This window comes from Malaya genurostris, chromosome 2 (genome assembly GCF_030247185.1).
Source record: "Malaya genurostris strain Urasoe2022 chromosome 2, Malgen_1.1, whole genome shotgun sequence".
NCBI classification, from domain to species: Eukaryota; Metazoa; Arthropoda; class Insecta; order Diptera; family Culicidae; genus Malaya; species Malaya genurostris.
In genome coordinates, this window is record NC_080571.1 from 322,601,299 (window position 1) to 322,617,299 (window position 16,001).

Sequence of the window (16,001 nt, forward strand, 5' to 3'; positions counted from 1 at the left end):
TCTTTGTGCCGTCGTCGTTGGCAGGCATTCCTAGAAACGGTCGGATTGAAATAAACAACTGGAATTTTATTATTTGCACTATAGACAAACAATGGAAGCAGTAGGTTAATGCCATAGTCTCAACTGTTGTGGGTGTTGTTTTGATGAAAGTCAATACCCCGAGCGCCTGGTGAGCATTTCGATCCTATTTTTCGTATTGATAAATGGTGGTGATAGATCTTCTTCTGGCTGCTGTATGTACAGGTTCGAGCTCTTTTCGGCCATGAACAATACTCACATTTCCTGTCACTATACATCTCTCGGTGGCTCTTTTCGTATCTTCAAGCAGACCTCACCGTTATTTACTTTGAATAATGGCCTTAACAAATCATTATCAAAAGCAAGTTAAATTATGCACAAACTGTACTGGAAATCACGTTTCAACTTTTGAAGGATAAATATTAATCGATAGCACATTATTGCAACTCACATGCTTTTATCATTCCGACACACGTCCTTGGCACTCGGTTATCAAACATATTAATAGATTCAACAAATTCATATGCATATTTAGGTACTCAATGAGTCGTATACTAAATGGAGTTCAGCGTTATTGTTATGAAATCGAGTTAAATTACGAGTAAAATTATTAACGTACATGATTTATTCTAGAACGCTTGTTCTAAAGTAAACCAAATTTATGTTTAATTTTCCATTATGCATGGACCTTTCAAGTGCAAAGTGACACAATCACACATTAATGGTCGAAAGAGGTATCAATAGATGGTTAAAGTCGGGGTTAATTAAACGAAAATAATAAAAGTAATATTATTAGAGTACCAATAAATTGTTCGTTGTTGAAGTTTATGATAAACTTTTGCTTATTGTTGTCGTGAATACGACTTACTTAACTATGAGGCGCCTTTTCAAAATTTACTCTCTGAGAGAATGATAAGTTTTTGATCGTGCATATTTCTTCTTGTATCTAACGTATCAACATAAGTTTTTCTACATGCCATCAGAAATATGATCATCAATTTATGATAGCATTTCAAGCTGTATGACATAACCACAAATAATTCACAATTAAAGTTTTCTGAAGTATCGAGTATCCAATGAGAAAATGAGAAAGCAGAAAAAAAAGTAAGTGCATCATTCCGGTTTTTTCATGTCCAAATTTTCATCCACTATAAAAATCACCGCACGAAAATTTTTCAACTTCTTTGTATATACGCCAAACAAAAACTAATCGTACGATACGCGTCAAAATTTGACAGAATATGTATGAAAGTGTTGCCAACGTTGAGAGAATAAAAGTTCACCGATTGGACAAGCGCGGGAATTTTAAAATGAAAATTCCGGTTCTTTTTTGATTGCATTGCTTTCAGATAGGTTTCAATTTCGCATACTGAAGGTCGAATATAGCTTTTTCTGAGCCAACAACAATTTACCTTAAACGGAAATCCACAGCCATTTCTGACAATGAGTTTAGTGTCATAATTTTAGAGCTAATTCATAACTAAATTATTGATCTGGAATCTCAACCAGAGGAACTGAGTTCTGAATCTGTTCTATATTTCGAATTTAGTTCTTGAGTTCAGTTTTAGTTTTCTGAATCCTGGTACAGAATTTTAGTTCTGGTGTAGATAAGTGGCAAAAAGTACTCAACAGTTGTACGGATAACGGATAACTGGTTTCTTTCTGGTACCATTTAAATACAGAGCAGTTCCAGGAATGAGTAGACGAAAAAGTTACAAAATCTGAATCGACCTTCTCCGATTTGGATGAAACTTTGCACATGGCTTCAGTATGGCAAACCATAAGTTTTGAACCGATGGAGAGGTCAATCCGATTATATGCCCTTTTTTTAAAAATCAGTCGTGAGACGGATTGACCTTTGATTTTGGATTTCACAAAAATTGCCTTTTTCAAATCGTTGTAACTCGGAAACCGATAATTGTACAAATATGGTGTTCAGGATTCGATTGGGCACTTTAAAAAAAATATACACTGAAAAAAATTTTTGATTTTTTTTTGTCAATAATTACAAAATAATCCTAAAAAGTTCAATTAAAAAAATCAGGGTTTTAATTGTTTTTTGATAGTTTTTATTTTAAAGCTCTTATTAAAACCTGCAGATTGATGGCTATCCCATTCGTGCCTTTTGAAAAATGAAGAAGTTACAACTAAAACAGTTTACGGGTGCATGCAAATGATCAAATTCTTCTCGTTGTAATTCGGAAACCGATCATCGCACAAAAATGGCGTCCAGGAAGAAGTTGTAAGGAATCAATAGGGCACTCTAAAAAAATATGCACTGAAAAAAAATTGATTTTTTTCTCAATAATTTCAAAACTAACCAAAAAAATTGAATTAAAAAAAATTCAGGGTTTCGGTTTTTTTTTGATAATTTTTATTTTAAAGCTCTTATTAAAACCTACAGATTGATGGCTATCCCATTCGTGCCTTTTGAAAAATGAAGAAGTTACAGCTAAAACAATTTACATATATATTCGAAATTTCAGGTTCTCGTTGAAAGAAAATCATTTAAACAGTAGAATATTATTCTACAGGTTAAAGGCAATAAATTTGTTCATGCTATCCTTTCTTCTAAAAGTAGCTGTTCTTGAGATACTTGGATATTTAATTATAACACCATTTTTTATATTTCCATGAATTGTTTATTTGCTTGCTATATCTACAATTATTACATGTACATGAATAATTCTAAATTATATTTCAGGTTTTATGTTTTTGAAAATTGTATGAGTACTACGTGCATCGTCATTCGAATACAATCTTGTGACGATTGTGGTTTCTGAAATCAAAACGAAAGAATAGTATTTCTGTGTGCCTGGAATGATTTTGGTATCTTTATAAACACTACTCCACTCGGTCACACCCCGTTCATATTCTTCTTGTGACACGTAACAAAAAGACATGGCCGTGAATGCATCTCGACGTCTCTGCTCTGCCCATTCATATAATTGTTTTGCAGTTGTGATTTTGTATTCATGTAGTTTAGTCAAGCTTTCACGTCGTGCCATTCGCTTTAAATTACCCCCGAGTGCATCACATGGTCCTTTACTATGAGAAGTTGAAAAAAAACGCCACTCAGCATCAATGTTATACATTGATTTGAATTTACAGAGACTTTTATTTTTTTTTCTGTTTTTGTACTGCGAGGCAGCTCCGTCAGACATAAATATTGCTTGTCTTTCATTGTCAGACATAAATATTGAATTTTGTCTTTCAAAAATGACATTAAATGTGAAATAAACACTTGAACCGCGATGGTATCGTGTTTAAGCACTTCTGAAATCACAATGAAACTTAAATGTTTAAGTTCTCCTGATTCCCTATAATCAATTTCAAACGGATGAATGGTTGCTTGATCATTGCTCCAATAGTGGCTTTGAACAGCATCCTGAAGCACAAATGAAAATTTTTCGAATAATCCCAAATAATTACAATTTTTCCTGTCTTTAAATTAGATTTTGCCTTTTTAAGAAAATCAGATTGCTGATTTTTAATACAATCATGAGTTTTTCTAATTTTTCGCAAAAATATGCTGCAAATTCTTCTACTGGTTTGACAAATTTCTCTAGATCACATCTGTCAGTAGAAACCCATTGTTCAAATCTTATCTCAGTCAAATCACGTTCCTCGGAATTGTCTAAAACGCTTCTCTCCAGATCTTGTGTCGCTGGACAACTTTTGCATTCACGGAGGAAGCAGGATCTTTCTGATGAGTCACATAATAGCTTTTTTAAATAATAATTCCTATCATCATACTTGAAATATTTTTCAATAGCATGAATCATTAATGAAACATTCTCATGGATTGTGCAAACACATATGTTATGTGAACCAGAACTTCCAAGCAACTTACAGTGTTTTGGTCTTAATGCTGCGAATGTACTAAATCCAATATTTCGATCTGGAAATTCCTCCTTATAACCCAAATAAATTTCTTTCAATGATGAATAAAGCAATCGTTTTTGTTTGCGTTCACATTTACCATTCATTTTGACTGTGACGCAATCTCTTGATCCCGGCATTACTCTGCTGATGTAATCGCTGTTGAAATATTGAAGCACCTCGTTTTCTATCGTTTCGTTCCTGCTGCGTCCCGTTTGTCTCTTGGCTTTTTTTTCGTTAGTTGATTCTCTTGCCTCCGACACAATGTATTTGTTCGCCTTGAATTGGGTGGCTGTTTTCTCCTTAGATTAATAGTTTGGCAAGACTGTCAGACGCACTTTTTCATTCCTAGTGCAATAAGGCTTAGCAAACTTCTCTATCATTTTAGTAATCACTTCATCCAACTCTGCTGCTTTCGTTTTGAGTAATTCTGGATCTTCTTCATCCGCCGGTAACCCGAATATTTGCTTTTTTATACCTCTTGAAATATCCAAATATTTTTCTCGAGGATAATTAACATCCCGGGTTTTCTTCGTTGATATCGGAGACACGTTGATTTCTGCGATGCCCTTGTTGAAGAGTTCAATGTTGTCTGCTCTTGAATACTCCGCCGCGACTGATGCTTAAGAAGATTCAGAAAATCAGGAAAAGGTTTACAACACTTTTAGAAAACCATATTGTAGTATTGTAACTGTTTCGAAAGAGATTTGTTATAAACTGATATCTGTTCTACGATGTGAATTTAGGTAAGCAATTCGCCGGTACGTACGTTGGTAGGAAACAGTAGGTAGTGAACTGGCACACCTCTTTGAATCTACATGTGTTTATTCGTTTTGACGTAATTACGTTAGTTCTACTGTTTAAATGATTATCTTTCAACGAGAACTTGAAATTACGAATATATCTGTAAATTGTTCTAGCTGTAACTTCTTCATTTTTCAAAAAGCACGGATGTGATAGCCATCAATTTGTAGGTTTTAATAAGAGCTTTAAAATAAAAATTATCAAAAATAAAATTAAAACCCTAATTTTTCAAATTTAATTTTTTTTTGTTATTTTTGAGAGAAAAAAATCAAAAATTTTGTTCAGTGTATTTTTTCTAGAGTACCCAATCGATTCCCTTCAACTACTTCCTGAACGCCATTTTTGTAAAATTAACGGTTTCCGAGTTACAACGATTTGAAAAATGCAATTTTTGTGAAATGCAAAAATACATACGCCATTTTTTAAAAATCAGTCGTGAGTCGGATTGACCTCTTCATCGGTTCAAAACTTATGGTTTGCCATACTAAAGTCATATGCAAAGTTTCATCCAAATTGGAGAAGGTCGAGTCTGATGATCTGCTAAGCATTTCTATAATTGCTCTACACTAAAAGACTCCCACAATATTGAATGTGGTAGATTTTTACTCTCGTTTATAAAGTATTATTGGAATGTTTGGTAGAATAAGTTTGTCGCCAATGAGTCGTTTTTTTTGGTACTGATGCTCTTTGTGTAGAACGAAGACAGTAAAATGCAAAACAAAGATCCTTTTCATTTCACCAGAAACGTTTTAAAATGAAAATTTTCAATGGCAAATGATTCTGTTTCAGCGTGTTTTTGTTTGAAGTGTTAGTATTTGTTTGAAGTGTTAGTACCGCCGATTAATTTTATCCCATAGGTTTTCGATGGGATTCATGTCTGCTGACTGTGGTGGTGTTTTCAATTGCTTAAGAACGTTATGTAACAGCCATTCCCGAACAACATGTGCGGTTTCTTTCGGATCATTGTCCTGTTGGAAACAATATCCTGATGTTAGTCCTAATTTTTGTGCACTTGGTTTTAGGTTACGTTTTAGGATATCCATAAATAACATTCTGTCCATATTCCGGTCGATAAACTCCAGTGTTCTTGTGCCTGAAAGCTGCCATAAACCCCCAACATAACACAGCCACCACCATGTTTCACTGTTGGTCTCATATTTATATATTTGAGCTCTGTATTCAGCTCTCTCCAAACAATTCGTCTGCCATCATATCCAAAGCAATTTATTTTTGTGTCATCAGTGAATATTACCTGATTTTAAAACTCCAGCGGTTTGTTTACGTGGGTTTTGGCGAACTCAAGCCGATACTTCTGATTTACTGCTGATATGAATGGCTTTTTAAGGGCAACATGACCATGCAGATTAGATTTCCGGAGAACGCGGCGAACAGCTTCAGTTGAAATAGGTCGGTTGATATCTTGAGACACTTCCGCCGTCAATTTCGGTTCACTTATTTTCGGGTTATTTCGTATTTTGCGAACTATAAACCGTTCGTCAACTTCCGATAGGATCCGTTTTCTTCCCCTTTCTGCCTTTTTCTTCAGAGTTCCCTCATTTTTTTCCAGTTGTCAATGATATTCTGTACGGTGGAATGTGATCGTCCAACGATTTCTCCAATTTCGCGTAAGGATTTTCTTTTACAGCGCAAGGAAATGATCAATTTTCTTGTCTTTGCTTTCTTTTGCCTTCCATTACAAGAAAATAACGGTTTTCTCTGTAGTTTAATTTATAACTCTCAAACCAAAGCTAAAACGAAATATTAATGTTGTTTACTCTAACACTGACAGCTTACACACAAAACGAGTTCATAGTAAATTGTGTCGATATTGGTGTACGATCAATTTTGTGAGATTAAAAAAGGCATACATTTCCTTATAAATCGATTACTTCTAACAACAAAATAATTTTAATCCAAGTTTTCGCTCAATTATGTTTCAAAACAATTTTCATTGAAAATTTCCCCGTTCATCGGTTTCCGTGGTGTTAAAGTGGTGTTTTGCGAACGAAACAACCATCCAGAAAATGCGCAATGCCGGGCACTATGGTATTCTAAAATAAATTTTATTCAACAGTTTAATTAATCTCAGCCATGTACCAGCAAGATTGCTCCTGTTGAAAAGACGGTACACCACGTACGAATCAATGTCGGTCCGCAGCATCCGGCAGCATACGATGTTTTTCACAAGTAAACATCGATAAAAGACAAAATTAAGTGTGCTGTTCAATTTATCGTTTGATAGAATGTTTTCCGCTGTTCGTTCTTTTTTCGGTTTTCCTTCGAATACAAATTTAAGAGATAAATGGGTGAAATTTCGTGGACTTATTGGAATTACCAGAAAATTCTAGAAAATGAACGTGATTTATATTTTGCTTCCGAAGGAGTTGGTTCCAATAGCTATTCCAGTTTACGATTCTGTTCCGAGTTCGAACTTTACAGATAACTACCACGAAAATTTAGTGTGAAGATCCATTTACTTTGAAGATCACATTCAATACTCCTATTGATTTTTTTTAGTAACATATAACGTGTATTTACTTTGCTCGTTCGGTTCCTGTTGGCTTCCTCTTCGCGCTACTCTTGTTATAATAGAGACTTCAATGGGATGCTGTCATCTGCTAGTAATCTTATTGATTTGTTCTATATTGCATAAGGAGTGTATCGATAAGTAGTTAGCAACATTCAAACAGTTATAACTCTGAAATGGCTTAATTTTTGCAGCGTGTTTTGCGGTGATATGTTTGTTTACATGTCAATAACAGCTGCGCAATCGATTGGTTTCGGTACGGTTTATCGTTTCAATGATGAGTCGAATTGATCCGGAAACGCGAAAGAAAATTCTGCACACTTGGTGCTCAGAAAGTGGTGTCACGCACTACGAAATTGCAAAACGGGTGAAAGTGCACCACACCAGTGTCAAAAATATTATCGACAAGTTCGGTAAGACCCTTTCCATGAAGGATTTGCCCCGATCCGGTAGGAAAACGGACTTAAAAGTGGTTGAGTACATCAGGAAAAACCCATCGGTGTCGGCGCGGGATTTGGCCAAGCAGTTCAACGCCAGCATCGGGATGAATCAACGGATCAAAGTTCGGAACTCCCTGAAAACGTACAAGAAACAGAAGGTTCCGAAAACGTCCCTGGTACAGCAAGTTCAGGCCAAAACAAGAACGCGAAGACTGTATAACCGTGTTGGTCTGGCAAGCAATTTGTACCTGTGGTTTGCGGTCATCGATTTTCTTCACGAAGGGCACAATTAACGCCAAGGTGTACGAGGAAGAATGTTTGAAGAAGAGAATGCTGCCACTGTACAGAAAGCATAAGGCTCCTCCTCTCTTCTGGCCGGATTTGGCTTCAGCCCACTACGCCAACTCCGTTCTACAGTGGTTGTCAAAAAATAATGTACAATTCGTGGAAAAGGACATCATCCCACCGAACTGCCCGAATCTTCGGCCAATTGAAAGGTATTGGGCAATTGTCAAGCGGCACTTTCGGAAGGCCGGTACAGTGTCCCAAAACATGCAGGAGTTAAAAAAAACTGGACAGCTGCCACCAGGAAAATCACAAAAGTATCTGTGCAGAATTTAATAAAGTATGTCAAGTCCAAAGTGCGAGCGTTTCACAGAAACTAGGATTTTCTTCAATATAATCAGTGAAATGCATAAAAATGTAATTTTTCAACAATTTATCGAAAACTGATGTCAAAATATGTTTTTTTTGCTTTTTTATTCAATAATCAATGTTGCTAACTACTTTTCGATACACTCCTTACTAGGTGAATTACCCGGCGTTGCTCGGAATTGTTTCGGGATGGTAAGGCCGCAAAAAAGTTCTCAAAATTGTCCTGCTCAGTGAAATACTCAGATTGTAATGAAGCACAACTTAGATTACTTTGTCAAGATTGAGTTAAAACCCTGAGGCTTCTTTTTTCAACTAAAAAACCAGCAAAAAAATAGGTCCAAGTTTGAAATTTTTTCATTTGTTTATTATTTCTAATTTTTTTCTTTAAATATACTTTAAAAGTTGTTTTATTGAATTGCTTATTTGAAAGCCTAGGAAAAGACGCACATTTCATGTCTTGAACGAATTTTTGTATCTTTATTAGAATTTAGGCTGTTGAAAAAAGGCTCTTTTTTGTAATCGCGAAACTTAAAAAAATCATATCTCGAAAATTCCACGTACCATATTGAAAAAAAAAATTACCAAAAAAAAGATAGATGAAAAAATGCCCCATACATAGAGATAGAGATTCCTATTTTGAAAATGGGAACACAACACATATTGCAAATAGATGCGTACCATGTTTCTTGACGAACCAAGGAAAAACTACAAGGATCAGCCCCATGGGGTTGTTCGAGCCATTGATGTGGAACAAGGCAACCAAAATGTCTAATGATCTACAATCAAACAGTTCAATCAATAGTCACGCTTTTGAATCCGCTATTGCACGAGAGTCTGCCTAGAATTATCTTAATTAGGAACCAACACCGAAAATTGTTTGTTTTATAGCCGACGAAATTACACCAATATCCCAAATGTATGCAATTATATCTTTGTACATACCTGCGATACGATTTTGATTTTAAAGCTTATCTTCGCCAAGCTTGTGTTCAAGTTTTGTATGCAAGAAGTTATTTTTATAGCGTTAAGTTTCTCAACCATTCTACGATTTCGGTTGAAACGATAAACTTTTTCTCATTATCAATCGAGTTCAAATTATAAAAAATAGAAATTAATCTTAAGCACTCAAAATTTACCCTGGGATAAATGTCAATTTCTTAGGCGAAACGACATTACATGGAATTTCGTCCGAGCTTGCATGACACAAGATCAGAGCATACCAATTGAAGCTTCAAATCGTTTTATAGCACTTTTTGTCTTGCTGTCTAGCTACAACCTACGTCTGGCATGCTACGCGTAGGACTAAAACGTTAGCTATTATTTTGCTTCTATTTATAGATTCGCGTGCTTCCAACAGCTTCGCTTTTGAATCGATTGACAGGGAAATCAGATATGCCGGAGATTTTTAGCAGACAAAATAGGACACTGCTCGCTACTAATCAAAATTTCAATCATAGAAATATTTCCAATCAAATAATGAAACAATATTAATAATTGATACAAAATATACTGAGCTGGGAGTGTTTAAAACCTGACCACATTTCTACGTGTATTTTTCCTTGAGTTTCTAATTCGCACCCCTATATAGAAAAGAAAGATGTGTTCCACATCAAAACATTGTTTTGTCTGTTTCAATGACGAACTTTGCAATGCAACCGGTTACATTCTCTTGCAGATAAATTCAAGCGTTACAAATGATGCGTTTCTAGTAAAACGTGAAATCTCACGTTTAATAAATAGGCGTGTAAGCCAACGATGCTTCACCAGCCAAATCCTATAGGCACTGGTCTTGTACCGAGTACCAGGTTGATTCATTTCCGCAATGAAGCCGCCCGATAGATAAGGATTCTCCAGATTAAAATATAATAGATTGAAGCATATCCTTACACCACGATGACGACTGGTTCTCCGATGAAACAGAGAAAGTACCAGCACACCTTTCGTACACTCATTGTAATCACTAATCAGATTAGGCCGAAGCATATTCGATCTCACCAGACGAGAACGGTGTTGTGTAGCAAGGAGCATGTGCCAATGTCAATCCCCCGAGAGCCATTAGTGAGGTTGTGCCATGGCTTTGCGTTATTCGCCAGGATAATGTTAATGGCTAATGACGGTCTGACGGCTCTTCTCTGCATGTTGGAATAGATCTAGATTCCGGCAAAGCACAACATGAAAATTATCCGTGAAGAGTGAAATGCCATTAGTAGGAAAAGGGCGTGAATGGATCCTTCTTGCATGGAGTTGCTTTATGAGCAGATTATTAGACTCGTGTCTGTCCGTTTTTGGTTTTGTCAGCACTGTTACGAAATAATGGTAACGTGCCCCGTATCTACCGGAAATAAACTACTTTATCCTGATCCGCTTAAAATGTTTCTTTGTGTCTGCTTTTGTGTAATGATGTTGAATTTTTGAACTTTATTTTCAGTATTATTTGCTCGAATATCACTGGAAAACTCACCGCAGCAGAGAACGACTCCCCAGAAATCGCACCACCACAACTAACTTTCCATCCATAGACGCAATGTATTCTCTGTCGCTGTCCGTGACCCTGCTGTTCCTTGTAGTACTCGTGACCGCCCAGCAGCAAAAGTACACCGACAAATTTGACAACGTAAATGTGGACCAGGTCCTCGGTAATGACCGCATCCTGAGCAACTACCTCAAGTGTCTGCTGGACAAGGGTCCCTGTACCCAGGAAGGACGAGAACTGAAGAGTGAGTATAAAAGTTCGAAGCCTGGGGGGGGGGGTCGTTTTCATTAGTTTTGATTGCAACCAGTACCATCTGGTCGGGTTCAAGCAGTGGTGATTAATTCCTGGTGTGTTTTTGTGCACTGGTGCACTTCGTTGTCATCAAGTGTGCTTGAAGAGGATTGGTACGACAAATTATCGCAATTAACTCCGGCTTTTGATACCACGCGTAAGCAAGGGAGACGAGTATCTTGAATATCATTAACTGAAGCTTTTACTCCACACTGGTATGCCACCCTAGGCACTTCCGTGGTGTACGTAGAATACTTGGACAATTTATCATCGTGCTGGGAAAATGTTGTGTCCCCGCTGGCCCGGGAAATCCTGAACGTATGGAGACTGCCGTATAGATGCCGAAATGATGTTGAAATGTTGAAATTGAAAAGCGCACTGTGGCGGACGTGGAGACCATGCGGAGAGGATTTACTGTTTCTTCGTTGACTGCTGAAGGCTGGTAAATCCTTTTCGTTTTGTCTGACTTTAAATGGGGGAACAAAACGAACGTTTGTATAGTGAGCATTACCAGGCTCCGTTAAATTGAGAAGATCAATTTCTACTACGACGTTGATCAGTGACATGTTGAATTTAGAACGGTATTTTTTTATGCATTGCAATCCCAGCAACCCTTTTAGCCAAAAGGAAAATTGTTCCCATTTTTCGTTTAGTTTTGTTAGTATGGCAAATTTTATCGATTTCACGCAATCAAGCAAACCTATTTAGGACCGTAGTTTTGGACTCAAACGCGTCTCAATTGACTATAGGAAACCGTTTCAAATTTCCTCTTGATGCGTTGGAAAATTTTGAACATAATAGGTGGGGTGCAAATACACCTCCTTGGCCGCCAGAATACACTGCAATAGAAAAAAAAGATGACTTATAGCCCATTCCTACTTAGGCAGATACAGCTAATGTGCGATTTGTTTTTTGGCTAGGAAATCACGATTTTTTTTTCTTAAATTTCATGTTCTCATTTTACGATTTGGCTTGAATTGTGCATTACTTATGAAAAAAACCCTCCTTAATCCACCAAGTGGTGTGATAATGCTTTTCTCTTTCTTCAAAGCAGTCTCATGAACTTTTTATCATTTTATGAAATAATTTCTGACATTAATTTTGACTCATGAAATTCCCGAAATCGAAATAAAATGTTTGATGCCAAAAGGCTTAGAATTGCATGAAACGTCGAGATTTAGTGTCATCTCGAAAAATTTTTTTTTTAAATCGACTTTTTGGGACTTTTTGGGAAGTCCCAGAAAGTTGATTTAAAAAAAAATTTTTTTTTTGAGATGACACTAAATCTCGACGTTTCATGCAGTTTTAAGAGTTTCTGCATAAAAAAAAATTGGATTTTGGAAATTTCATGTACTCCCCCCTATGGTGCATTTTCAAGATCGAAAATTTTCAAAATTTTACCGCCGAGCAGTACCCCTTACGTATGTCCGATTTAGCTCAAATTTTGCATGAGGGCTTTTTTTCGAGGTGCTTAAACTTCTGAACACTAGAGCTTTACGAAAAAAGAGGTGTTCCCAAAATTTTGGCACTCTTATATATAAGAGCGGTAAAAATCAACGTGTTTTGTAGGTTACGTCACTTATGCCATTATATCTCCGGAACCAAAAGTCACAGTCATTTGATCTTTGAACTTGATCAATGGCCCGACAGTAGATTCTAAACGAGCATAAGTTTGTTAAAATCGGTTCAGCCATCTCTGAGAAAATTGAGCGCGTATAAATTCAACGCTTTTCGTCGGTTACGTCACTTATACAATCATATCTCCGGAAGCAAAAGCAGGGTTGTTACGGTCGCGCGGATTTTGCGGTTTTCACGAATTTGGCGCGGTTTCTGCTAAGATTTTGATGCTATGGCGCGGTTTTCGCGCGAATTTGAAAAAAAAAACATAATTCCACATTTGTTCGAATAAAAAAGTTCTTTGTAAATTTTTGAAGGTTGTGAGTTTTATGAAACTCTAAAAAATTGAAGATAGCCGAACGTTTCAGAAATTGGTCGAGCTGGTGAATTTAGTGAATTTTCTTCTAGATAAAACCAAAATTTACTAGAAGGCGGTTCAAGCAAATGTTTTCTTCAGTGGACAAAATTTAGATTTTATGCTATTGGATTTCGAGTGATACAAATTGCTATTTCAACAGAGCTGTTATCAAGAATTACAAAAACTTTTCGGTTTTTGTGATTGCGTTTCTCCATTCTAATGCGGAAATCGAGAGATGATTTTCGCACTCAAAGATATTGATGCCTGATGGAAGATATCGTCTCAGTGAAAACACATTCTATTATGCAAAGAACGTAATAAATGGAATGCTATTCTTCAAATTTTGTGTATGGTAAAAATCGCACTCTAAAGCAAAATTTGAACGACAGACTTACGAAGCGAAGTAGGACAAGAAAAGAAACGAAGAAGTTCCATCCGTGCTAATAAGAAATTGTTCTAATAGTTTGTTGGTTCCACTATCTAACATTTTAAATTGTTGTTCTGTAATTGTTCCTGAAATATGGAAGAAATCCTATGTGAACAAAGGTATAGTATCGAACTACCATGGTATTGCTGCTTTATGCGCTGTATCGAAGCTGTTTGAAATTATAGTTCTGGATTTTATAACACATAGATGCTCTAGTTACATATCTGAGACTTAGCATGGATCCTTGCCAAAGCCTTCAACTTCCCCAAATTTAGTAACCTACACTTCCATCATCATACATTCTTTACAAGCACGACTACAAGTAGAGTCTATATACACCGATTTTGCTGCTGCGTTCGACAAAATTAATCATCATCTGTTACCTCTGGAGTTCCTCAAGGAAGTCACCTTGGACCGTTATTAATTTTATTGTATCTCAACCATCTAAATTTTTCGATCATGTGTATGAAACTATCGTTCGCCGATGACTTTCAAATTTCAAAATGGTTTCAAATACCACTAAATGCTCGACTATAATATTCCACAAACTGTTCTCGAACGTGCATCGTCTGTTAAGGACCTAGGTGTTCTTCTGGAACCCAAGTTCAATTTTAAAGAGCACATAGAGCTTACTATTTCCAAAGTCTCTAAGGATTTATTTTCCGCGTTACAAAAAAAATCTCTGATGTGCATTGCTTGTAAGATCTGTATTGCGCGTTAGTTAGCTCAACTCTCGAATATGCTGCGGTTATCTATTTATTACCAAAACGAAACCCAACGCATTGAAGCGATTCAACTCAAATTTGTCCGATTAGCTCTCCGACGTCTTCCATGGAGATATCCTATAAACTTACCGAGTTACCATGACCGCTGCAAACTGATTGGTCTCGATTTATTATTTGTCCATCGAAATGTTTGTAAGGCTAGTTTTGTGGCAGACCTACTTCAGTCGCAGATCGATTGCTCAGAGTAATTGCAATTGTTACAATTAGACATTCGACGTCGTAATCTTTGATCCTATTTTTTTTCTTCGGTTTCCCTATGTTGGAACTAATTATAGATATAACGAGCACATTGCTAGCATGTGCCGCATATTTAAAAAAAGTTTCACATCTTTCGACTTTGATTTATCACGTAATGTTATCAAGAAATCGTTTCTTATGTTACTATCTCATTAGATTTAAGAACACGTATCATTTGGATGATTTTATTCTATTAATGAAAAAGATGAGGAGGTTTTATGCCTGCTGGAGAACAAGTTTGACAGATACTAATTCCAGTTGTCTTCTTCCTGATCCAAATAATAGAATAAAATATAAGGTGGTATAGAAAGACATTCAGAGTAAAATCTGACAACAGAAGAAGGCGCTATTATAATTGAAACTGAAATTAAAAAGAGTGAATCAGATCATCCTGATGTGGTCTACCTTAAAATTCATCTTACCAAAAAGGAAATGCTTGCCAAAAAGGAAATGCCAAATTGGGGTAAAGAGGGTTAAACAGGCTGGTTCTGTCATTCCCATAATGTTGGATCACTGAAATTTTCTACGTAATATGGACCAATATTGATAGGTCATATTGGATCTGCTTCAGGATTGTAAATTGGAATTCAATAAAAAAACCCTTCTTAATCCACCTAGTGGTGTGATAATGCCTTTCTCTTCTTTCATAACAGTCTCATGAAAATATGTTTCATACATTTATTAAATAATTTTAGACGCCAATTGATTCAGATTGATTCGAGTAGTTCACAAAAGCATGCTTCAGTAGCTTTTCGTTTATTAGCTTTTCGTTTATGTCACACAGTCAGCATCATTTTTCCAAACTGGTGCTTGACATTTGCGTTGCCTATTTGTATTAAAACAGTGATGCTAATCTAAAAAAAAAAGCCTTCTTAGTCCACTTAGTAAAATTTTCATATATCTTGAAAAATCACCACAGGGGGGAGTACATGAAATTTTCGAAATCGAAAAAAAATTTTTGATGCCAAAAGGCTTAGAATTGCATGAAACGTCGAGATGACACTATCTCGAAAAAAAATTTTTTTGAAAAAATCGACTTTTTGGGACTTAGAAAAAATATGAAAATTTTTCTAAGTCCCAGAAAGTTGATTTTTTCAAAAAAATTTTTTTTTGAGATGACACTAAATTTCGATGTTTTATGCAGTTTTAAGAGTTTTGGCATCAAAAAAAATTTTCGATTTTGGAAATTTCATGTACTCCCCCCTATGGTGCTTTTTCAAGATCGAAAATTGCCAAACCTTTACCACCGGGCAGCACCCCTTAAGCATGTCCGATTTAGGTCAAATTTTGCATGAAGACTTTTTCCAAGAAGCTTAAACTTTTGAGCACTAGAGCTTTACGAAAATTGAGTTGATCCCAAAATTTGGGCACCCTTATATATATAAGAGCGGTAAAAATCAACGTGTTTTGTCGGTTACGTCACTTATACCATCATATATCAGGAACCAAAAGTCACAACCATTTGATCTTCGAACTTGATCAACGGTC

The 16,001-nt window shown here is 36.1% G+C and overlaps 1 protein-coding gene across 1 annotated transcript in view; it reads left to right on the forward strand.

Moving 5' to 3' along the window:
- Window positions 1-16,001, forward strand: part of LOC131431338 (ejaculatory bulb-specific protein 3-like) — a 42,968-nt gene that overhangs the window by 22,724 nt on the left and 4,243 nt on the right. Inside the window, exon 2 of the mRNA XM_058596990.1 lies at window positions 10,754-11,042. Coding sequence (XP_058452973.1) covers window positions 10,850-11,042 — 193 coding nt within the window. The 5' untranslated portion in view covers window positions 10,754-10,849. The remainder of the gene's footprint in view (window positions 1-10,753; window positions 11,043-16,001) is intronic.